General features: G+C 34.7%; 1 protein-coding gene across 1 annotated transcript in view; it reads right to left on the bottom strand.

Moving 5' to 3' along the window:
- Positions 1 to 26,047, bottom strand: part of CTNNA3 (catenin alpha 3) — a 1,434,719-nt gene that overhangs the window by 474,630 nt on the left and 934,042 nt on the right. Inside the window, exon 10 of the mRNA XM_069460558.1 lies at positions 6,143 to 6,299. Coding sequence (XP_069316659.1) covers positions 6,143 to 6,299 — 157 coding nt within the window. The remainder of the gene's footprint in view (positions 1 to 6,142; positions 6,300 to 26,047) is intronic.

Genomic DNA, 26,047 nt, shown 5'->3' with positions numbered 1-26,047 from the left:
ACCCGTTAGGTTGGTTTATTTCTCTCCCCTCATCCCCTCTCCCCTCTGGATGCTTTCCACTGAGTTTTCCTGAGCATCTGTGTGCTCATCAGTTAGTTTCAATTTAATAGTGAATATGTGCGGTGTTTGTTTTATGTTCTTGCAATACTTCACTTAGGAAAATGGTCTCCAGTTCCATCCAGGTTTTTGCAAAACATATTAATTCATCTTTATGGCTGAGTAGTACTCCATAATGTACATATACCACATTTTATTAAGCCACTCATGAATTGATGGGCACTTGGGTTGATTCCATATCTTTGCAATTGTGAATTGTGCTGCAGTAAGCATTTGAGTGCAGGTGTCTTTATGATAAAATGACTTATTTTCCTTTGGATAAATGCCCCATAGTGGGATTGCTTGATCAAATGGTAGGTCTATTTTCAGTTCTTTGAGGAAACTCCATATTTTTTCCCATAGAGATTATATTAATTTGCAGCCCCACCCACAGTGTATAAGTGTCCCTTTCTTTCTGCATCCATCCCACTATCTAGTGTTTTTGAATTTTATGGGTGCATACCTACATGATGAGTGCGATGTACACTGTCTAGGGAATGGACACGCTTGAAGCTCAGACTCAGGGGGATGAGGGGCATGGGCAATATATATAACCTGAACTTTTGTACCCCCATAATGAGCTGAAAAAACAATAGACATACAGGAAAATATATTATTTAGATTCCATTGATTTCTAATGAGAAAAAAATCATCACAGAAACTGAATGGAAATTTATATTTATATTTTCTGGTTTTTAGTCTCCATGGGAAAAATTGTTAATAAAATTAATAGCAATAACAACAACAACAACAAAAAGCCATGCTAACTGGGGTAAAGGGATATCTCATTGTGGTTTTAGTTTGCATACCCATGATGATTAGTGACCTTGAGCATTTTTCATATGTTTATGAGCCATTTGTCTTTCTTCTTTTGAGAAGCATCTGTTCATGTCTTTTACCCAATTTTTAATAGGTTTTTTTTTCTTGATGATTTGCTTGTGTTCTTTGCAAATTTTGGTTATTAGCCCTTTATCAGATGTGTAGCTTGCAAATATTTTCTCCAACTCTGTAGGCTATTTGCTCTATTGACTCTTTCCTTGGCTGTGCAGAAACTTTTTAGTTTAATTGAATCCTGTTTATTAATTTTTGTTGTTGCCATGGTGGCCATCGGGTCATTTTCATAAATTCTTTGCCTTGGACAATATCTAGAGGAGTTTTTCCTATATTTTCTTCTAGAATTCTTATGGTTTCATGCCTTACATGTAGGTCTTTTATCCATCGTGAATTAAATTTTGTGAGTGGTGAGAGGTGGGGTCTTGTTTCATTCTATTGCAAGTGGCTATCCAATTTTCCCAGCACCATTTATTGAATAGGGGTTCTTTTTCCCCGTGTACATTATTACACGCTATGTCAAAGATCAGTTGGTTGTAGATAGATGGTTTTATGTCTGGGTTCTCTGCTCTGTTCCATTGTTCTATGTCTCTAGTTTTGTATCAGTACCATGCTGTTTTCATTACTATAGCCTTGTGTAGTACGTTTGATGTCTGGTAATGTGATGACTCCAGCTTTATTCTTTTTGCTTAAGATTGCCTTGGCTATTAGGGCTCTTTTCTGCTTCCAAATGAAGCATAGAATTATTTTTTCTATATCTGAAGTATGATGAATTTGTAAATCATTTTGGGTAGTGTAGACATTTTAACAATGTTTATTCTACCTCTCCATGAGCATGATATGTTTTTCCATTTGTTTGTATCCTCTATGATTTCTTTCCTCAGAGTTTTGTAGTTCTCCTTATAGAGATCTTTCACCTCCTTGATAAAGTATATTCCTAGGTATTTTATTTTCTTTGTAACTATTGTGAATGTTATAGAGTCTTTGATTAGACCCTTGGCTTGACTGTTTTAGTATATAGAAATACTACTGATTTATGTACATTTATTGTGTATCCTGAGACTTTTCTGAATTTATTTATCAATTCCAGGAGACTCTTGGTGAAATCTTTGGGTTTTTCTAAACATGAGATCATATCATCAGCAAAGAGCAATAGTTTGACCTCTTCTTTCCTGATTTGGATACACTTAATATTCTTCTATTGCCTGATTGCCCTGGCTAGGACTTCCAGCACTATGTTGAATAGAAATGAGTAACAGTGGGCATACTTGTCGTGTTCTAGCTCTTAGTGGGGATGCTTTCAGCTTTTCTCCATTCAGTATGATGTTGGCTGTGGGTTTGTCATATATGGCTTTTATAATTCTGAGATATGTTTCTTTCTTTCTTTCACGTCCTCATAGTGGTAAATATTGTCCTTTCACTTTTAGCTTGAGAAGTCCCTTAAGCCTTTCTTGTAAGCCCAGTCTAGTGGTAATGATTTTGCTTGTCTAGGAAAGACTATTTATTTATTTGTTTATTTTAATTTATTGTTCTCTATGTATAGCAGGAAACAAAAAATCCCAAATGTGACTTCTGAAACTAAATATTTTCACTTCTATATAATGATAAATTTATTTATAATATAAACAAACAATTTTAAAATTATCAATGATAGTTTTATATTTATAACTGCTATAGATAAATAGAAGACATTTGGTATTAGAGATATCCTTATTTCAAGAGCCTCTAGTCAATAATGGATCATTTAATGACTCTAAAACATTATTATAAGCAAATATTTTACAACATATGCTCTCTACCTGTGCTAATGACAAGAACAATAAAGTCTAAGAATCCTTTCCCACTGATTTTAGATTTTGATTTTAATTTTTATTTTAATGTAGAGTATCCATAAGTTTTCACAACTAATTTAAGAGGAAATGGAAATCTTTTCAGAACCTCTATCTTTTATTTGCATAAAAAATTAAAAAACTGATTATTGACTACTGAAAGAAAATTCATGAAAAAAGTGAAATGTTTACAAACATTTTGAAAGCATAATTTTCTTTAGGTAACTCACAATTCAGATACCCTGAGAACTAACTTGTTAGGTGATTTACCTGACAACCAGATGAACCAAAAGTCTCTAAACACAAACAACAATACACCACTTTAAAAGATCACTTTAAAATGTACCAGATAAGTCATTTACTGCTGAACACACTTGCAACTTTTTCTAAGAATATCTGCCTCACATACAAGCTGCCAGATTGTCACAGCTTCCATCACAGCTATTTGAACAACGATTAGTCATCTGACAAAAAGATAACCAGTTTATTGGTTGGCCTGTGATTTTCAACTTGTACCCTGGTATTAAAAAGATGTATAAGTCCAGCTAGATTGTTTCTTATTTATTTGACTGGGAAATTCTGAGAAAAGATGCCATCATCTGTGCGAGCAGACGATGGAAAGTTATGATGTTACAAGAAGAACCACTAAATCCCATGCTAAACTAATGCAAGCTAAGTTTATGAAGGCACAAAAACTTGAGAGAGCAGGTGAAGCTACTCCATGTTTTAGGCAAATACACTTCATTGTTCAATAGCCATTTTCCCTTCCTTTTTGCTAAAAGTCTCTGATTTTGTATTGTAACTCACTAGTCAAACAGGTTGAATTATGACTGGTCTAAGCCTAGTGCTCTGCTAGGACCTGTTTATACTATACCAGCTCACAAGAGCTGATTTTATGCACTTAACAACTCAGAGTTCAGTGACATCACATTGTAGATTGAAACCTGCCACGGTAGGAGTATTTATGCCATAGAAATCAACAGGTACTACAAATTAGGATCACTCTGGCACATAGCCAGTTGTTAATCATTTATCAGAACTTTCTAAAGTCATCATGGAAATTTCATGTGCTTTTGCCATTTATTGGCTCAGTAATAGAAAAGGGACCAAGTTCTGACCTATGATGATTAAGAGAAACTCTGATGGAAGACATCTGGGAAAGATTTCCTCCTCAATAAGTAAAAGCTGCAAGCAAACTTCGCTTTATCTTTTAGGTGATACTGTGTAATTCTTTGAGATGCAATGCTTTAAGATGGAACCACAAAGGTCAGCAGGATGCAGAGATGCCTACACAGATCATAAATAACCTTGAACCACTACTAATGAGGGCATCCAGAGCTCACAAAAGTAGAAGCAGTACATCCTGGATATAGGAAATAATGGGATGCATTTTCTTTGCAGAAGTAGAGAATTTAAAAACAATAATTAAACATATTAAATATCAGTCCCCTTTTTATTATCCTTGTGTACTAATGATTCTAAATAATATTAGTGATAAGATACCCCTCTGCTACCCAAGTCCTCTGGCATGCTAGGTCTAGAAAGATTAGAACCAATTATGTCAAACATCTAGGTACTGGAGATAATTAAAAGATTTTTTATTTAAGCAACTTCTGTATTATTTTTTTTTTATTACTTGCAACTGCTAAAGTTGTTCATAAAAAAAAAAAAAAAAAAAAAAAAAAAAAAAAAGTAGACCCAGAAGTTCAGGTTAATACAATACTGAAAAGAAAGCCATGAACTCCTTCTGCTTTGAGGACTCAGGAGGCACCTGGATCCCAGGGCTCCCAAAGCTCTAACCATGCAGGGCTTGGCCAGTTATGGTTCCCCTTATTATCTTTCCAGAGGATTCCTCCTATATGCTGCCAGTATTACTATATTAAACAGCCTTCATATTGATTAGTGTGAATAATTTCTTTGGCTTTGTAACCAAAACCAACTACAAAACAGAACCTAGCCTTTAACAATTAAATTACAAGAGACTGCTCCAATATAAGATATTGATTGAATTCACATTGCAAAATCTATACTAAGGATATACCAAATAGATAAAAATATGCTTAACATAGCATTGTTTATAATTAAATTTACAATTTATCTAAATGCTAACCAAAGGAAAACAGATAAATTAGTTTTTGAAGAATATACAATGATGCAGAAATATGCAGCCAAATGTTATATGTAAAATGGCAAATAATTTATTATGTGTGTGTATATATATGGCATGACACAAATATTTGAAAATACAAATATATATGTAGAACAATGCTAAATAGAAAAAAATTAGATATCAGCTATTACTATTCCTGAATAGTGAAATCAAGGGCTATTAATATTTTTTCTCACACATTTTCAAAGTTTTCAACTCTGTAAAAATAAAATAATTTTAAAATAATTAATTAGCATACTTTTTTTTCATATATTAGTGTATCATGAAAACATACTAGGTTTCAGGAATTATTTTATAGGGTGGGACTGTATATATATATATATGTATATGTATATGTATATGTATATATGAAAGAAATAAATTCAATAGGTTAAGCTGAACTACATCAGGAACATTTTAACAAATGGTTTTAAATATTCATGATAATTTGCATTTTATAAAAAAAGAATATTATCACATTCCAAGAAAAGCTCTCACAACAAAAAAAGAAAGGAAAAAAAATGTAATTCATCTCAGGAAAGGCTTACTTTTTAAAAGAATAAAAAAGACTAAAAAGTATTTAATTCTTTGCTGTTACAAGAGTATAATTAAAACCTGAGTTATGCTTCTGACGATATGGCTTTATGAGGGTATTTGCACAATCCTATGGGATGCCATTCAAATCTGTGATGAGAGAATAATCTGGGCTTCACGTAGAATTTCAAGCCTGTCTGAGACTGAGGTATGTTTATACTTATTTTTTTGCTTCTTTGGATTAGCACTATCAAATGCATATACTATTAGTTGAATTATCATAGTGTATCTCAAATCAATTAAATTTCCCATTAATATTTGTTCCCAAGTGGAGAAAATTTTGGTTGGAAAAAAAGTGTAGGGAAATCAAGAGATATAAGTTTATTAGAAGAGGGAAAATGTTTATTTACTTGAAAGGTCAGGAAAAATCTGAGACTTTCAGCTACTATTTTCTATTATGCTTTGCCTATGAATAGGAGTTTCTTTTATACACACAGTAAACTGTTGAATTGTGAAGATTATAAGGCATGAGGCTCATAATCCCAGAGTAGACCACTGATGCTACTATATAACAACACTTTGCTTCCAGAAAGCCCACCAATAAAAGGCTCCTTCTATTATATCAAATGAATTATATTCAGGATTATCCTATTTCAGAAAATTGACAAGAGCAAATATACAAATTAAAAGATCAAAAACATACCAGATACAGCAAGGAAGTCATCAATGCTTGTAATGTCATCTACTGCTTCGGTGAGGACATGTATATGATTCTCCCACGTGCGCTTGTACATTTCCATGGTGTTTTTGACCACTTGACTTTTGGGTCTTGCAGCCAAAGCAAGTGCAGCATTAATAATCTGTAAAGACATAGAATGTTTACATAGGGATTTCTTTGGGAACAGTTACATTATGCAGATGACAGATATTTTTTTTTCTTTTGAAGACCGAACACATTCATCCTTAACAATAGGGAAAATGGTAAAATGCCTCAATGTGTAACTTCCTCTTTGCTTCAGTAATAATTTAGCTTTATTTTTGACCATAATTAATTTTAAAACTATTTATTGTCACTGCACTAAAGACTGTAGGAAATACAAACATAATTGGTGTCTGCCTTTAAGGAGTTTGTATATTACTCAATGTGAAGGAAAAGGTAGAACTATAACTTAATTCCATATGCAATAAATGTCATAACAGCAAATAATGATCAATAGGCTTTAGACAGCAGAGAGATTACCTTCAGCAGAAGTGCCAAGGAAAGGCTTCAGGGAAGACTGATATTTTAAGAGGGCATTTGGATTCACATTGCACAATTAGGTCGTGAATGCCTACTATATGCAAATCATTGGAATAAAAGCTTTGACTTTGAGGGCTTATAGAATGTCACCAGTAGATATTAATCAATTCATTTATTCATTCGATACTTCAAATATAAACCGACTGTCTTTTATGTATCAATCACTGTTAGATTTAAGAGATATGGCAATGAAGAAGATACAAGCAAAAATCACTGCCTTTGTGGAGGATGCCAGTCAGGGGTGGCAAGCGAATAGCAAATTAAATAAGTAAAATATAGAGTCTGTTAGATGGTTGTGAGAACTTAGGAGAAAAAATAGAACAGAAAAGGAGGATAAGGAATGGAGTGGTGGAAGGGTAGGAGGTTTGAAATTTTAGGAAGGCCTTGCACTAAAGCAGACATCTGAGTAGAATCACTGATGGGAATGAATTTTGGGACAGAGAAGTGGCAAGATTAAGAGAAGACAAGACAGGGGAAATGCTGTGAGAAGGGTAAGCAGCCCTACATAGAGTCCTATCAGTCCTGCACTATACAAAAGGGACAAGCAGGAATCCTTGACCATCCTGCTCAGAACTGTTGCCTTATTTGGAAGCCACGGGAGAGCTGTGTTGCCTTCTGGACAATTTTCTCAGAACCACACTTTAGAAAAATCAGTTTCACAGCCAAACATAAGATGCTACCACAAGAGGTTATAGGAGTGAGAAAGAACCTGAACTCTAATGTTGGAGGTAACGAAAAGGACATGACAGGACTTTCGACTAATTAAAGGAGGATGAGGTTAGGTCAAAGATTATTGCCAGGAATACCAGGTAGTCACCAAGGAATCTTTGGAAAACACTATTTAATGACATGGAAATACATCCACAACAGTGTGATAATAGTAGAGTATAAAACATTAAGCTTTATCGGATGCCATTTCTACATCTAAAAATGTACAGACATGCTAGAAATAAAGGTAGGGCAAATTCACACAACAATTAATGGTTCTCTCTGGGTGGTGGAATTTCTAGTGCTTTTTCCTTTTTTTTGAAATTTTAAGACTTTTATGGGAAGATGTTTTAGTTATATACTCAGAATAAATGAAATTATTCGTCATAATTCTTCAAAAAAAGATGATTACTAAAGTTGTTTTCCATAAGTAACAGGGAGAATGATTACAGTATTGTTAAAAAAGGGCAGGTTGGAGAGTTCAAAATCAGTCAGGGTGGCAGAGGCAAATGTGTGCCATTGTTTTGGAAGATAGTGTTGATGAGGGTTATTAGATGTCAACTTTCCTATTATAGAAGTTGACTTTGAAGTGATTCTTATTTCTCCATACAAATTACAAAGTTTGCCATCAGAGATGTGGAATGGGAGCTCATTTTTTTTTAAAGTTGTTATTCCCATACTCTTCATTTGTTCCTACATTGAAACAAATTGTTTTTATTGTTTTACTTTTTATTTTTTTTATTTCAGCATATTACAGGGGTACAAATGTTTTGGTTACATATATGGCCTTTGCCCCACCTGAGTCAGAGCTTCAAGGTGTCCATCCCCCAGATGGGGTGCACCACACCCATTCGGTGTGAATATACCCATTCCCTCTTCCCCCTTGCCCCACCTGCCTGACACCTGCTTGACACCTGATGCATGTTATGTGCACGTAAGTGTTGATCAGTTAATACCAATTTATATGTGCACATAAGTGTTGATCAGTTAATACCAATTTGATGGTAAGTATATGTGGTGCTTGTTTGTCCATTCTTGTGATACTTCACTTAGTAGAATGGGCTCCAGCTCTATCCAGGGTAATACCAGAGATGCTAAATCACCATTGTTTTTTGTGGCTGAGTGGAATCCCTTGGTATACATAGACCACATCTTATTAATCCACTCACTCACTTATCAATCCACTCGCCCAAGTACTGATGGGCACTTGTGTTGTTTCCACATCTTTGCAATTGTGAATTGTGCTGCTATAAACATTCTAATGTAGATGTTAATGTGCAGCATCAATGTTATCAGATTATGCACAGGACACTAGTGACATCACAATGAAAAGTTTTCATCACAGTTTCTGGTCTAAGACACCCCGAAGTCTGGGAGATGAATCATCCAAAATTCAGACAATTGCAACATATCAATGGTTCCTGGACTTTAGTCTATATCAGAATCACCTGGAATGCTTAATGAACCAACCCCAGATTCCTGAGCCACATCCCTAGAGTTGTTGATTTAGTTGATTTGGGCAGGGGCCTGAGCATTTGCATTTCTAAGAAGTTCCTAGGTGATATTGATGCTACTTGTCTGGGGACCTCAGTCAGAATCACTGCGATGTATTAATATAATGATAAGTGCCATCATGTGTGGGCTATCATAAGGGTAAGCACAAGATGCTTTATAACACATGGGAGAGGTACTTAGCTTCATGAGGAAAGATGTCTCAAAAGACTAAAATCTGAAAAATAAGGAGAAATTTGTATAAACAGTGATTATATCCTTTTAGAAAGAGACAATAACATGTGCAAAGACCTAGCAGTGAGATAGAGCCTAACTTCACCTCCTGGGGAATGTTTGGAGGAGATCAAGCACTTTCAGGATGGTATGGCTGGAGATTCCTGAGGAATGGTCAGCAGAGAAGGGATAGTGATAGAGTTGGAAGAAAGAGAATACAATGGAAAGTGGGAGGAAAGAATACAGGAGGAAAAGATCAAGTGGAGATAAAGATAAGAGAAGGAATTTTCAAAGAAGGTGGAAAAGTCAGGTATTAAAGGGCCAGAAGATGAAAATCTTCTTAAAAGGTCAAGTGCTATAGGAGAGTCAAGAATAATGAGGACTAAAAAAGGCTTTTGAATTTGGAAAACAGAAGTCACATGCATAAAAAATGTTGGACACAGGATTCAGATTTCAACAAAATATAACAACAACAATAAAAAGAAGCTTTTTCTACTCTAACCTAAAGGCTGTGCCTTAAATGACTTTCTTTCAACAAATTATTGGAGGTAGAGGAGGGGAGAAATTGGTTGGAAATATTATGTTGATATTCTCTTCTTTTATTTCTTTTTAATAAAAGAGGAACACATTAAATTTTAAGAAAACACACACTAACTTTAGAAATAACTACTGTGCAGTATTCTTTGACTTCAGTTTTACAGTTTTATTAACCTATTAACTTACAATGTACCTTTGTGTACACTGCGAAGGCTCTGGTCTCTGGTGTTTCATTGTTCCTGCAATTGGACAACTGTGTACACATGTGGTTGGGCTGAAATTACAGCAACACATACTTTTAAAGCACTGCTGCAGAACCTTCAGTGGGGATATGGAGTCATGGATATAAGACAGGCTATATTTTGTGAGAGCATTTTCAGCTCTGCCACTGATCCAATTTATCTGATTCAACACTACACACTATGAGAAAGCTTTACCCTACTTGACTCTCCTGATATTTAGCTTAAATCTAAAAGCAGATTCAGTTCAGAAGAATTCTTCCAACCCACTATAAGGCAGAAGAAATCATCATGCCCATGTCAGACGCCTAACATTTTAGCTATATATATATATATATATATATATATATAAATAAAAGACTATTCTTAAATCTTCATGCATAACTAAAGAATTTGAAATGAGTTATGTTATTTTCTGAGGCATTTTATTTTATTTTTTTAAAGATTATGGTAGAGACGTGTACATGTCAGAATTCCCCTCGATCTTGACAATCACCTTTGAAAGAATATCTTTAAGTTTGGGCTTTATTATATCTTAACTGGATTATTTTAATAGCCTTTTAAATACTTTCCTATTTCCAGTCACTATTTGCTCCAAGCCATTGTCCTTACTCCAAACACATTTTCTTTCTCAAATGCAGAAGTGATCATGTCCCCTACTTGCTGATTACCTTTGATAACTTCCTAGTTGACTAAAAACAAAATTCGAATTCCTTTTCACTAAATTCACAGTCTAAAAACATCCACAGGCTGGCCCTCCCCTACAGTTCACTCTGCTGTAATAATCCCCCTCATTTCAGCCTTTGTTCCAGCCAGTTTGCAGTCCACTTCCTGATCACATCACACATCTTCATACCTCTGTGACTGTACTCTTACCACTGAGTCTGCTTTAGCGCTTGCTTTATTCCTTTCCCTGTTCTACCTTTTTGGCACCAGGGACCGGTTTGATGGAAGACAATTTTTCCACGGACAGGGAGGGGAAAAGCGAGGGGCCAGGCAGGGGTAGCTCAGGTGGTAATGCAAGCAATGGGGATGGAGAGCTGCTGTAAATACACTGTTTCACTGCTCACCTCCTGCTGTGCGGCCGGTTTCCTAAGTGTCATGGAAGACAATTTTTCCATGGGGGCTGGGGGGAGGAGGTGGGGCGCTGGAGCTCTGTGGCCTAGTCCCTAACAGGCCACAGACTGGTACCGGGGATTGGGGACTGCAGAAAGTCTATCCCATCTCAGCAAACATTTATTTCTAATAAACCAATGGAAACATCACCACATACTATTGTTAGGTTGGAAGGAAGTCAAACAGGTGGCAAGGAAGTGGCTAAGGGTGGACAGCAGGAATCCAGTTGTAGCTAGGGACCAAATTGTGGCTAGAAACTGCTCCCTGGTGGGAACATACACAGTAAGGAGCTCCTAGTGACCTTTAACAAACCTGGGGCTCATTACCATCTACTTAGCATAATGGGTGGAGATTTCATGAAGGATTCTGAGGAAGATTCATGCACAGAAAGGGAAACTGTTACATAACCAGCCTGTGATGTAACCTGTTAAGTAATCTGTTATATAACCCCAACCTGTCCATCACCCCAAAGGTGGGAAACAGCAACCAATCCTGCCAAGAGAAAGGTGGTACAAACTAGTGAGCATAAAAGACAGGGTGTACTCAGACTTCGGCATCTTTTTCTACTTTGGAGACTGACCCGTTCTTCTCTCTCTGGAATGTATTTTCACCTTGTGTCATTTTGTGTAGCTTCCTTCTTCACTTTTACTTGGTATAGCTTCTTTCTTTTTCCTGTAATAAACTGCGTGGAATTGCTCTGTATCTGTGACCACTCCATCATCAGCTCAACTTGGTACCAGTCCTCACTCTTGACACTGGGAGTCCGGGAACCAAGGAAACAGTCAGACAGACCTAACACTATGAAGCCTATCCCATTCCCTATATCCAACAAACTGAACTGTCTTCTCCTTTGTGCTTTAAAAGTACTTTGTCCATATAACTAGATAGTAAAGTATTCTATTGCATGGGTGTTCATACACATGTCTGCTCCTAGGTGATAAGTTTCTTCACAGGGACTATGTCTTATTCATCTTTGCTTCTTGGTATACTAAATATGTTAATCTTAGTAACTGCTATGTTCATAAACTCTCCCCAACAGAAACTATTCTGCTTACAGCCCACACTGAGAGGACAGCCACAGGTTGGGTATCATTTTCCTCCTCTTCAACACTAGCTGGTCATAGGCAGGTACCCAATTCAAGAACAGTCAACCTGTAGGCTGGCTAGCCATTGTTCTTGAGGCTTGATGTAAAAGGTTGAGCTGTTTTAATCTATCTTGAAATTTTGAACTAGAATTGATGAAGAAATCACTAGTTAGTGATGGAGGCTAAAACTTCAAATATGTATAGAGAGAAACCATCTAGTAAGGTCAGAACCGGATGGGGCTGATGGAGTTGAGGCCACAAGGGAATTAGAGCAAGCCACAGTTTTAAGGAAGAAGAAACTGAGTATACTAGAGCTATGAGGTAAAGGAAAATAAACAGAGTATAGAGTAAAGTAATCCAGTGGTAGGCAAAAGGAGAATGGAGACAATATGTAAAGAAGTCAAAAGCACCAAAAGAGAGGAAGCCATATTCATAGAACAAAAAAGAGCTGGGAGTTGACCGTTTTCAATAGCACCCTATTTCAGATTAAAAGTCCACAGAAATAATAATAATGATAAATACTAACATTCAAAGTCCATGCTTTGTGCCATACATTGTTCCAAGCACTTTCTATATAGTAAATTATCTAATTTTTTATCCTATTTAATTTTTACAACACCACAATGAAGTAAGTAGGTGTTGTCACTATCCCCGTTTTCAGACAAGGTCACATGGTTATTAAGGACACAATGTCAACCCAACTTAGATTTTATGCTCTTAACTGCCATGCCATACTATCTTCTATAGCAATACTGTAAGAATTTATGATGCCATGATAGAGTATATGATCATTAAAACCAAAGAGCCCTCACTGAAGGAAACATTACAATGCCTGGTGTGAAGAAAAACAAGTGGTTTTTTTTTGTGTGTGTGTGTGTATGTGTTAAAATATACACAAAATTTACTATGTTAATTATTTAGAAGTATATAATTCAGTGGCATTTAGTACATTCACATTCTGTGCAACCGTTATCACTATCCATCTCTAGAACATTTTATCATCTCAAACTGAAATTCTGTACCCATTAATGAGTAACTTCCCATTCCCCCTTCCCCAGCACCTAGTAACTTCTATTATTATACTTTCTGTCTCTTTGATTTTGACTATTTTGTGTTCCTTCTATAAATGGAATTATGCAGTATTTGAACCCTTATTTTAGGGTTCATTCATGTTGCAGCATGCATCAGACTTTCATTACTTTTTAAAGCTGAATAATATTCCACTGTATGTTTATACCACATTTTGCTTATCTATCCATTGCTTAATGGACATTTGGTCTATTTCCATCTTTTGGCTAATGTGAATAATGCTGTTATGACCATTGTTGTACAATTATCTGTTTGAGTCCTGGCTTTCAGTTATTTTGGATATAGCCAGAAGTGGAATAGCTGGATTATATAATAATTTTAATTTTTGTGGAATTGCCACGCTGTTTTTCACAGGGGCTGCATCATTTTATATTCCTAACTACACTGCACAAGCGTTCCTTTTTCTTTACATCCTGTTCTTTTTTCCTTTCTTTCCTTTCCTTTCTTTCTCCTTTTCTTTCCTTTTCTTCCTTCCCTTCTTCCTTCCTTTCCTTCCTTTCTCCCTTACCTTCTCCCTTTCCCTTTCCTTTCCTTCTTTCTTTCTAATAACCATACTAATGGTGTGAAGTGGCATCTCATTGCAGTTCTGACTTGCATTTCCCTAATGATTAGTGATGTTGAACACCTTTTTATGTGCTATTGACTATTTATTTATCTTTTTCAGAGAATTGTCTACTTAAGTTTTTGTCCATTTTTTAATTGCACTGTTTGTTTTCTGTTGTTGAATTTTTGGAGTTCTTTATATATTCTGGATAGTAATTCCTCACCAAATATATGATTTGTAAATATTTTCTCCCTTTCCTTGGGTTACCTTTTCACTCTCTTAATGTCCTCTGATGTACAAAAAAAATTTTAATTTGATGAAGTCATATTGATTTGTTTTTTATTTTATTTCCTACACTTTTGGTGTTACATGAAAGAAGTCATTGCTAAATCCAATGCCATGTAGTGTTTCTCTATGTTGTTTTCTAAGAGTTTTATATTTTTAGCTGCTATGTTTAAGCCTTTCATCCATTTTGAGTTAATTTTTGTACATGGTGCAAGATAAGGGGCCAACATCATTCTTTTGCATGTGTATGTCCAGTTTTCCCAGTAACATTTGTTGAAAAGATTATCCTTTGCCCATAGAATGGTATGCCTTGTAAAAATTACTTGGTCATATATTTACAGGCAGCCTTGTAAAAATTGCTTGGTCATATATGCAAGGTTTATTTCTGGGATATCTATTCTATTCTATTGATCTGCAAAGTCTGTCTTTATGCCAGTAGCTCAAAGATTTGATAAGAACAATTTGTAATAATAAGTTTTGAAATTAGGAAGGGTAAGTCATCCAACTTCATTTGTATTTTTCAAGATTATTTTGGCTATTCAAGGTCCCTTGATATTCCATATGAAGTTTAGGATGTGTTTTTCCTATATCTGCAAAATACAATGTTGGCATTTTGATAGGGATTACACTGAATTGGTAGATTGCTTTGAGTAGTATTATGTTAATAATATTAAATTTTCTAACTCATGAAAATAGAATGTCTTTCCATTTTTTATGTCTTCTTTAATTTCTTTCAGCAATGTTTCATAGTTTTCAGTGTAAAAGTTCTCACCTTCTTTGTTAAATTTTTTTCTAAGCATTGTATTCTTTATGATGTTATTGTAGATGAAATTACTTTCTCAATTCCCCTTACAAATTGCTTGTTGTTAGGGCATAGAAACACAACTGATTTTTGCGTGTTGGCTTTGTATACTGCTGAATTCATTTATTAGCTCTAAGATTTTTGTGTGTGTGTGATCTTTAGGATTTTCTAAATATAAGATTAGCTCAGCCATGAACAATGACGATTTTACTTCTTCATTTCCAATTTGGATACCTACAAGAAGTTTTTTTGTTTGTTTGTTTGTTTGTTTTGAGTTGTATTTTGTCAAGCAAGAAAGAAGGACAAAGGAGATGACTGAGACTACAGGAGTAGTGCATTGAACCACATGACTTTCTGAAAGCTCTTGTCAGCCTCTTCCTTTTTGAATCTGGCTTCTGCTGTTCGAATTACATTCCCTGCCTATGCTCACTGTTAAAGGCTGTGTTTGATCCCCATTTCTCCTTCCTCATAGAGGCCTGCCCAAACCAGCTCCTGTTAAGACACGTGGCATTGGGTTGTGTGGCAGTGCTGGCAAATGCCAGCTTAGTTTTGCCAGATCCCATTCTATCTTCTTGAGGCTTCCCACCATTTCTGTTGGTACATGTGGCCAGGGCCTCAGCATGCCTTAGGTTAAGCCGCCTCATATTTTTATATTAAATCAGATTATTTTTATTACATTCTGTACTCATTTGCCTCAGGAAACTCTCAAACCTCTAAACTATGTTCAGAATATTCAGGATTTTCAGATTGTCTCAAGGTTTTCTTTGTTTCCCTCCAGGAATCAGAAGCTTGTATTTCAGGGCCTCTTACTTGTACATACCCTTTTCTAAGACCCAATAGAGGCCCTACAAATGTGTTCACATGGTCATTTGTTCTAGTAAAACATTCCACAGTATTTTGGTATCCAGCTAAGGGGAAAGTGAATTGAGGATACATTCAACTTGGGTTTAGTAGGTAATTTTAGGTGGTTTATGATCACCTCCCTGTATGCCTTTCACTTCCCTCATACTTGTGGTATTGACATAGTATTATAATGGAACCTTTCTCTTTCCTAATTATATGTGCTCTCCTTCCTCAAACACCCCCAAACAAACTATGCTAAAATAAAGATCAAATCACCTTCCTACTTTCTCTATAGAAAGTGATAGCACAAAAATAGTTTTAGAGATGATTAATAGTGTGCAGGGGAAAAAGGAAGAAAGAAAGAAAGAAAGAATAAAAAACAAAAATAAAAGGAAAAGAAAAAAGAAGTTTCATGGTAGTGTGCCCAATAATTCATACAAATGTCATATCATTTTTCTGGATGTCTCATACATATTTTGGTATTTGTCAGCATTTTAAAATTAGCAACTGTTATTTTTGCATTCTAAATAAATATTCACTTTTTCTTAAAGAATGCCCTCAAAATTGTGTGAACTTTAAGTCCCACACAGCTTCGTCTGCACAACAGTATATTTTTTTGAAAAAAGGTGCCTATCTTCTGAAATGATAAAATGAACACATATTCCACTGCAATGTTTTATTTAAACTGTCTTTTTTTAAATTTCAGAATATTATGGGAGTACAAACATTTTGGTTACATATAATGCCTTAGCCTCGCCCAAGCCAGGGCTACATGTGTGCCCTTCCCCCATACAGTGTGCTCCGCATTCATTTGTTGTGAGTTTACCCATCCCCACCATCCCCCTCCCCTCTCACCTGCACCCAGTGAATATTACTTCCATGTGAGCACGTTAGTGTTGAACAGTTAGTATCAACTTGATGATGGGTACATGTGGTGCTTGTATCCTGTGATATCTCACTTCAAAGGATGGACTCAAGCTCTATCCTGGATAACAGAGGTGCTACTTCACCATTTTTTTTTTTTTTTTGTAGTTGAGTAGTATTCCATGGTATACATATATCACATTTTATTAATCCACTCATGTATTGATGGGCACTTGGCTTGTTTCCACATCTTTGCTATTGTAAATTGTGCTGCCATAAACCTTTCAGTGCAGGTATCTTTATTATAGGATGTCTTTTTTTTTTTTTTTTTTTTTTTTTGCTTTGGGTAGATGCCTAATATGGGATTGCTGAATCAAATGGTATCTCTATTTTTAGCTCTTTGAAATATCTCCAAAGTACTTTCCACAGGGGTTGTAACTACATTTCAGTCCCACCAGCAGTATAAAAGTGTTCCAATCTCACCACATCCATGCCAGTATTTGTTCTTTTGGGACTTTTTGATAAAGGACATTCTCACTAGAGTTAGGTAATATTTCATTGTGGTTTTTATTTGCATTTCCCTAATGATTAGAGATGTTGAGCATTTTTTTTTTTATATGTTTGCTGGCCATTATTCTGTCTTTTGAAAAGTTTAGGTTCATGCCCTTTACCCATTTTTTGATGCAGTTGTTTGATTCTTTCTTGTTGATTTTCTTAAGTTTCCGTGATGTCTGTAGTGAACTCTCCATTTTCATTTCTAATTGAGCTTATTAGAGCTCCTTTCTAGTTCTTGTCAATCTAGCAAGGGGGCTGTCAATTTTGTTTATCTTTTCGAAAAACCAACTTTTTGTTTTATTAATCTTCTGTATAGTTCTTTTGTTCTCAATTTCATTTAGTTCTGCTGTTAGTTATTTCTTTTCCTCTGCCAGGTTTAGGATTGATTTGCTCTTCCTTTTCCATTTCCTTAAGATGGTTTATTAGTTTGCTGATTTGTGAACTTTCTCTCTTTTGGATGTGAGCATATAATGCTATTAGTTTTTCCCTCAGGAATGCTTTTACTATATCTCACAGATTTTGATAACTTGGGTCCCCATTGTCATTTAATCTTTTGATTTCCATCTGGATCTCTTCCTTGACTCAGTAGTCATTCAGCAATAGATTGTTTAATTTCTGTGACTTTCTGAAGTGGTGAGTGTTTTTGTAATTGATCTCTAATTTTATACCAGCATGGTCTGAGAAGATACATGGTATGATTTCCATTTTTTAAAATTTGTTGAGATCTGATTTGTGGCCTAGGGTGTGGTCGATTTTAGAGAAAGTTCCATGAGCTGATGAGAAGAATGTATACTCGGCTTTATTTGGGTGGAATGTTCTGTACATGTCTGTTAGACACAGTTGTTGTAGGGCTCTGTTTAAGTCCATAGTTTTTTTGCTTATTTTCTGCTTGGAGGATCTATCCAGTTCAAGTCAGTGGTGTGTTAAGAACCCCCCGCTACTATGGCGTTACTGTTTATCATGTTATTTAGATCAAGCAAGGTTTGCTTTATGTATCTGGGTGCTCCTCTGTTGGGTGCATAAATATTAAGAATTGTTAGGGCTTCTTGTTGTATTTTTCCCTCCACCATTATATGGTGACCATCTTTGTCTTTCTTTACTTTTACTGTGTTAAAGTTTATGTTATCTGATACAAGCATAGCTACCCCAGCTTTCTTTTGGTTTTCATTTGCCTGGAAGTTTGTTGTCCAACTCTTGACCTTGAGTCTGAAAGCATCTTTGTGGGTAAGATGATAGAGGTGTCTTTTTAAATGTTTTCCGCACAGAGAAATGATTCCTTTCCCTCCAACCTCTCTTTGGTATGACAATCATTTTCTTTAAAAAAAAAAAAAAAATGTATTTCACACTTTTAAAATATGGCTGCAAATGGATGAAGAGTGTAGTAATTATAAGAATAACATTACTGAGGACCTGCAATATGCCAGGCTTGTTTCTGAGCACTTAATTTGCATTAATATTATTCATCCTGGGAGGAAGATTCTATCCATATCCCCATTTTACTGAAGAGACACTGGAGGCACTAAGAGATTAAATAATTTGCCCAAATTTATAGAAGGAACTCTAGATTGGAATTCAAGGGGCTTCAGTTAGTGTTTTACTTTGCTTCAAACTGATTTTATGTCCATAAGTATCATATTAACTCCTTAGGGCTCATTTTCCCAGAAGTTATAAATATGTGTGCTCTGGGGTGGAGGTTGGGGGGGAGACAGTGTTGGAATTAGCCAATGTCTCTAAGTTTCCTTTAGATTTTAATATTTGATTTAATGCTATCTTCTGATATATACACCTCTGTTGAAAGATTTCTAAAAACAATTACTTAAAATGTGAAAATAAATCTACGTAATTTAATTTTCCCAGAGATAATTCTATGTTGGCATTGATGCAAATAATCTTAAAATTTAGTTAATATAACAAAAGCACTCTGTGGATTAAAAAGATGATTTATATGTAGTGACTATAGGTCTGATTACCTCAGTGTCATGGCATGTAGAGAAAATTAAAATAACTAGATATATGATGCCTCAAATACATTTAAGCTTGTATGTGAGGTGAATTTATATGACATCCACTTAAATTGCTAACACAGTAATAATTTCAAAATTCTAGCAACCATACTAATGACATAAAATTCAGTGCTCTAACTCTGTGCATTCTTTTCTTAGTTGTTTAAAAGGTATTCTACTACCAAATGTTTCTTATTTTCCATGATGGTTTTTCTACATTTCTTTAGTTTTGATAATATTTTCTATTTTGTCTTGTCTCATACTATATTTATGGTAAATTACCCTTACATTTTAAATTAAGGCATACAACGTCTCTGGCCATGAATTTCCATAGTCACAACTTTATTTTAAATGATAAAAGCAATTGAGAGCAAGGCAGGGGATGGTGGTGAGGAGACATAACTTTCCATGGACTCCAGGGTTACAGTTAATGAAACTGCATTCAACTTTGTCCTCACAACCTTGTTATCTCCTTACTCCATGAGGGGATGATCCCGGCATGATAGGATTACTCACACTAAAACTTCTCAAAAGGCTTTAACTTCCCTCAGAAACACATGTAAGAAACTAAAATAACCTACTCTAGGCGATAGAAGTATTTTTTAGAAAAGGAGGGATTAGAAACTTATTTCTGGTAGAATATGGCTTTCTTTGAAACTACATGCCTGTATAAATTTTTGTATCTCATAATACATACTGCTAGAGAGAAGAAGAAAAATTCAACCTAGGACTAAGTTAGGTTATGGAAAATGTATTAAACAGGAATAATTGCTCCCCAGAAGGTCTGTAAAAGGTAATCATTCTACATGAAAATCAAGCCATTTGTTTTACTATTCTCTATATGAAATATTAACATTGGAACACCTATTAAATGAAACAAATAAATGAATGAGGAAAAGAATATTAAATAAATTATTTAGCATAATATAACAAAATCACCAATAAGTAGGTTTTGCAGAGCAAAAAAAAAAAAAAAAGGGAATTTGGAGTCAGAACCTACATTTTAACCTAACTTCATTACTTCTCAGTTTTGTGTGGTTTCAGCAAATTGTTTACTCTCTGAGCCTCAATTTCCTAATCTGTAATGGTTGTAAAAATGCTTATTACAAAGGTTATTTGTGGAATTAATTTAGATTAGCTAAATAAAGCAATATTACAGAGTTAGACACTTCACAAATGTTTACTTCTATGCAGATAGTTTGGGAAAAAAATACAAGAGTGCTTCAGGAATTTAAAAGAACACTATTTACACAAATATATATATGCACATAGAATTTATAAGCCTCAGCAATCATTTTGATATTCTAATTAGAAAAATGTTTCTTGGCCGGGCGCGGTGGCTCACGCCTGTAATCCTAGCACTCTGGGAGGCCGAGGTGGGCGGATCGTTTGAGCTCAGGAGTTCGAGACCAGCCTGAGCAAGAGCGAGACCCCATCTCTACTAAAAATAGAAAGAAATTATATGGACAGCTAAAAATATATATATAGAAAAAATTAGCCGGGCATGGTGGTGCATGCCTGTAGTCCCAGCTACTCGGGAGGCTGAGACAGGAGGATCGCTTGAGCTCAGGAGTTTGAGGTTGCTGTGAGCTAGGCTAACGCCACGGCACTCACTCTAGCCTGGGCAACAGAGTGAGACTCTGTCTCAAAAAAAAAAAAAAAAAAAAAAAAAAAAAAAGAAAAATGTTTCTTGGTAAAATAAATATGAATTTAAAGAAAATTGAATCTATAGAAATATTATATTTATGGTTTGCCTGTAACATGAAACAGTATCACAAGAATAGAAAAGCAAGCACCACATGTACTCACCATCAAATTGGTATTAATTGATCAACACTTAAGTGCACACATTGTAGTAACATTCATCAGGTGTCGAGCAGATTGGGGGGAGGAGAGGATGGGTATATACACATCTAATGGGTGTGGTGCACACTGTGGGAGATGGACACGCTTGAAGCTCTGACTCGGGTGGGGCAAAGGCAATATACATAACCTAAACATTTGTACCCCCATAATATGCTGAAATAAAAAAAATTAAAAAATTAAAAATTAAAAAAACCTGGTACCAATAATATATGCTGCAACTTAAGATAATGGAAAACATTTTAATTTCCAATGGTTAAAAAACATAGACAACAGAGATTTTTGGATCCATTGTAATCTGCCACTCAGGAATTTAATAAATTTAGAATTTGAAGTGGAAGAAATTTCTATTATTTTCCAAATCATTTGGGTTCAAGTGAAGGAATTAAAAATGAATTTGATATCTTTGCCAAGTTATCTTTTCTTAAAAAAGGAATTTTATGTCAGAAACATCTATAAAGTTTCCCTTTAATGTACCATCCAAATTCATGTATACATAAAAGCAAAATGTAAGTTATTCATTAATTGCCAAAATGTGTTTTATAATAAGAGGTTGGCAAAAATTAAAAAGAAAAAAAAGCATATGTTTGCATATGTTTGCAGTATCTGAATGCTTGGGATTAGACATATTCTCCATAGACTTGGAATTTCTGAAGATTCAACTTTGGTTTTAGCAATAAAAGCAGTTCATGTAACATAAGGAAATTTAACTTTTTTAATTGTCATAGAATATTTGCTATTTACCTACCATTTATCTAATGTAGAAAACAAGACAGGAAACACAGAAAATATTTAATTTTAAGGATTCTAAGGGAGAAAAGTCCTGTACAAATACTCAATAAAGGGTAACAAGTATATGTAATCTGTATAATATAAGCAATGTTATCCCTGAGTTACAAAGGTGTGTTATGAAAATATATATATGGGGTATAAATTGGACTGAAATAGTGTGAACTTTTCTTTTTTTTTTCTTTCTTATTTTTCTTGCTCTTGTATTCTCTCTTTCTCTCCTTATGATGGGTTCTTAGGAAAAAAAATTTCCTAAATGTCCCTGACCTAGTAGTTTGAGTTCTAAGACACTATGTCCACCACCAGAACCCCATTCTATGCTATCATTATCTCCTACAGGGACAACTGAGATAGCTTTAGCTCTGCCCTTAGCTACTCTCTACAGAGTGATATTTACAAATGACTAATTTCATAAAGCTCCCATCTCCCTTTTCACCTTAGAATAAAAGTGAAAGTATTTAACTTGGTTTAAAGCTCTGAAATATCTGCCTCTTACTTATCCCTCCAGGACTATTTCCCATCAGTAGCCTCACTTTCTACTCTTCTTTCTTAAGAGTATTCATCCATGCTGCTCCTTCTGTATCCATCTCCCTCTTCCTAGGTAACTCCAATTCATCCAGTAGAGCTCACCTCAAGCATCATTTCCTCAGGGAAGCTTTGTCAAATCTAGGTAGGGCTCCCTGATTATATATTGTCATGGAACAATGTCCCTTTCCTTTTAAGTATTTATCGTACACTGTAATAGGATGTTCAGTGGTGATCATCTGATTAATGTCTGATCTCTACTTCCCATTTTTACTAAAAAGCAGTGATCTTAAAGTCCTAACGTTAATTCCCCAGGGAGTGTTGAGAGTGACAAATAGAATCCCTCTTCCCATGTAACCAGGGCTCCAGTCTAAGGTTTCTTCTATTTGGCAGGCCTACAGCAAATTTATTAAAGTCTCTTCCCAAATAAATAAGTCCATCCCTACAAGTAACTCTTATATCAGTACTTAAGGTGATGAAAATATGTCCGTATCATTTTATTTATAACACTGAAGCACAGAAAAAAAATGGGCCACGGCTAAGGTGTACATTCAATAGAGAAAGTGTTAATCAAATCTCCTTATTAAGCTATTCCAACGGTTATTCCAAGCTAAGGAACATGTGCCAATGGACTGAATCATCAGACTTTCCCTATTTACCTATCCCATACTCAACCCTAGTGAGACTGGAGTTAGAAAAAGATAAACATTAAAGTGTCATTTCATCCATGGAATTGCCATATTAAAAGACTGGCCATTTGCCAGTTCTTCAGACTTTGATTATGTGACATTGTCAAGTATAGATCAGAACAGAAAAGTAATAAGGAGTCTAAGCTGAAACACCCATTTAGTAATACTGTAGCAATTTTACCACACATTTAAGGTAAGTGAGAGAGATCTCTATTATCTATTTAAATTGCTTTGCAACAAAGTAAAGGTTTTTATTCATATTATCAATCTCTAGGTAAGATTAAAAATAAAGTATAAGAAAAATAGTCATATACTGCCAATAAAAGGGATTATCATTGAACTTTTCTCAGTTACTATTAGTAATTTATAAAAATCATATCTCTACATATAAAATCATATGTATATGAAAGAAATAAAATTCACTGAGAATGGAATAATGTTATCTTTCTCAAATTAGAATCTTTGTCTATAGTTTGGGCAACTCATCTGTCAAATTGGGAATATCACATAAAATTATTTAGCAAATTACATTATAGTTTATAATAATTTAATAAATTATTTACTGAGTAGTTTCCTTGGAAGTAATTTAGAAACAAAAATGAACTATATAAACTTGAGGTATATTAATATATTAAAATTAATTTCCTGATGTTTTTAAATTAAGAGTTAATGTTTGGGGAGAATGTCTCTTTCATTTTGAAAACAGATGGAAAAATAACCATGTTTCTCCATTAAATGACTGCAAATGTTACCATTTAAAATTTACTACTATATCGGAGAATTCTTGGTCACAACAGATTGTAAAAGTTTTGGATGTTTATTTCACTCTCCAGAACATGGAGTCCTTAATTGCTGAAGCATATTCACTGGTGCATACAAAGTACCACAGCTATGCACTACTTATTGTAATAATTACATATTAAAGAAGTAATGGCCTACATTCAGGAGGACTCACTTTGTGAGTATGCTACTTAAGGAGAAAAAAACAAACTGAATTGCTAGTTACAAAATGAATTAGTTGATAGACAAAAATTATCCTAGGAAGACATAATCAATAATATACACTGAAAAACATTCCCTCTTTGTTGACTACAGACCTGCATTTTTTAATTTAAAGTGTTACTTGTTTTTTTCTGAGCAGGCTTGAGCTGTAGCATGCATAGTGGAAGATAAATAAGGCTGTGGTTTTTAATTACAGACTTGAATTCACTGGGCTATGTATAGAACCTGGAATAAGGTACTACTGTTTCCTGGGAGTGGGACCATGTAAATTAGATTGAGTAGTAGGACACAAAGCTATAGGAACAAGAGGAAATTCTCTCAGGGGAAATGTAGGTGGCATGCCTACATTTGGTTTGGCAGGGTTTATTTGAAGAGCTAATGTCATTTTATGTAATGGATCAGGAAGAAATGGATGCTCTCCATAATACAAGCCAAGCATAATTTCCATAATGACTGAATCTTCTGACATAGCAGACACTGTAGCTTCCTTCAATTTCCTACTCTCATTTTCAGCCCTTGTAGTAAAGGATGAGGAGGGAAGGGTCTGCATTTCTCCATAGTCAGCTGAGGCTAAAGCAGCTGTGAAAGCAAGATTTCAGGGATTTTAATATGCAAAATTCGTAAAATCATGAGCAGTGGAATGTGAGAGATAAAAATTATGGAGTTAAGGACAGTCTCAAGTGTCTGACTTGAATGACTTAATTAATGATGATTCTAGGGATGAAAATAAAGAACACAAAAAATATTGTCTGGGGGAGCAAAATTATAAGTTGTTACAGATATGTTGAAATTAAAATATTGCAGCAAATCTATGTGGAGATATAGATTTCAGAAACAAAATCTGGGGCAGAAAAATAGATTTTTGGAGTCAGCAACATGCAGAGTTATAAACTATTATTGAATTTGGCAATGGATTGAGTCCCAGGATTTGAAAGGACATGAAAGAGAGAGAAAGAAAGAAAAATAATAAAGGTAATTGTAATATTCAAGGAAATGTGGACATAAAAAGAAACGCATCCAAAAGGAATTATTCAGATATGCAAGTTAGTAAGAATTTCAGCAAGAAGATAGGTCAATAGGATTAAATGCTGAAGACTAGTCAAATAAGGTAGGAATAAATAGAGATTCATAAATTTGGCACTTTCACAGACATTAGTGCATTTAATAGATGCGTTTTGATAGAAGTCTGTGATAGAAACATGAAGGTAACATGACAAGAAAAAGATGGATGATAGAGTTGATTACTTGTAATTGAACCTAATTACTTAATAGGCATTTATTCTTCATTTAATGTATCACTAAATTATATATTTAAGTTCTTTGAACCCCTCTCCCTCTCTCTCCCCTATTACACATTAGAGTATATAGGAAGGAATTTTATTTATCCTAAAATGTTTAAAGTGACATTTACACAGTGAAAATAAGCTTTACTCTTCTGGGTCAACTGTGAAATAGAATAAAAAAGCCTGAGGTTAAATTAGAAGCAAACCATTTTATGTTGAAAAAAAAAGACTTACATGAAATTCAAAACTATGGGTGGCTCATTTAGTTATATATGGCATATTTTTTTCTTTTGCAGATATTGTTTCCACTTTCCAAATAACTTGAGTGGTTTCTTCAGTTTGACAAAGGTTATAAAAACAAGTTTGCAACATATGAGAAAATGTAGCTATCAGCTCCTGTATAAAAACTGATCATTTACTTAAACACATCATAGAAACTAATCATCAGGATTGCAATTACAGTCACAAAGACCAGACCTCTTTGCGTCAGAGGGCATAGAGTTCACTTACATTCAAGGTTCCATATTCTCAAATGCAAAGACAAAGTGGGTGATTACACCCAGTCCATAAGATGACTTCATTGATTAACTTTGTAAAATCCTTTATTGAAATTAAGACCTTTCTTAGTTTATCTATGTTTATGTGAGATAAACTCAAGGCAAACTTTTGTGACCCCAACCATTTTCCTTGTCACAGTGCTTTAAGAATAGACTCATCTTTGTGATGTTATTAAAATCAGAATGAAAGGTTAATATTCTCCCT

Source organism: Eulemur rufifrons, chromosome 28, assembly GCF_041146395.1.
Source record: "Eulemur rufifrons isolate Redbay chromosome 28, OSU_ERuf_1, whole genome shotgun sequence".
Taxonomy (NCBI): Eukaryota; Metazoa; Chordata; class Mammalia; order Primates; family Lemuridae; genus Eulemur; species Eulemur rufifrons.
This window is presented reverse-complemented; position numbering and strand designations above follow the sequence as displayed.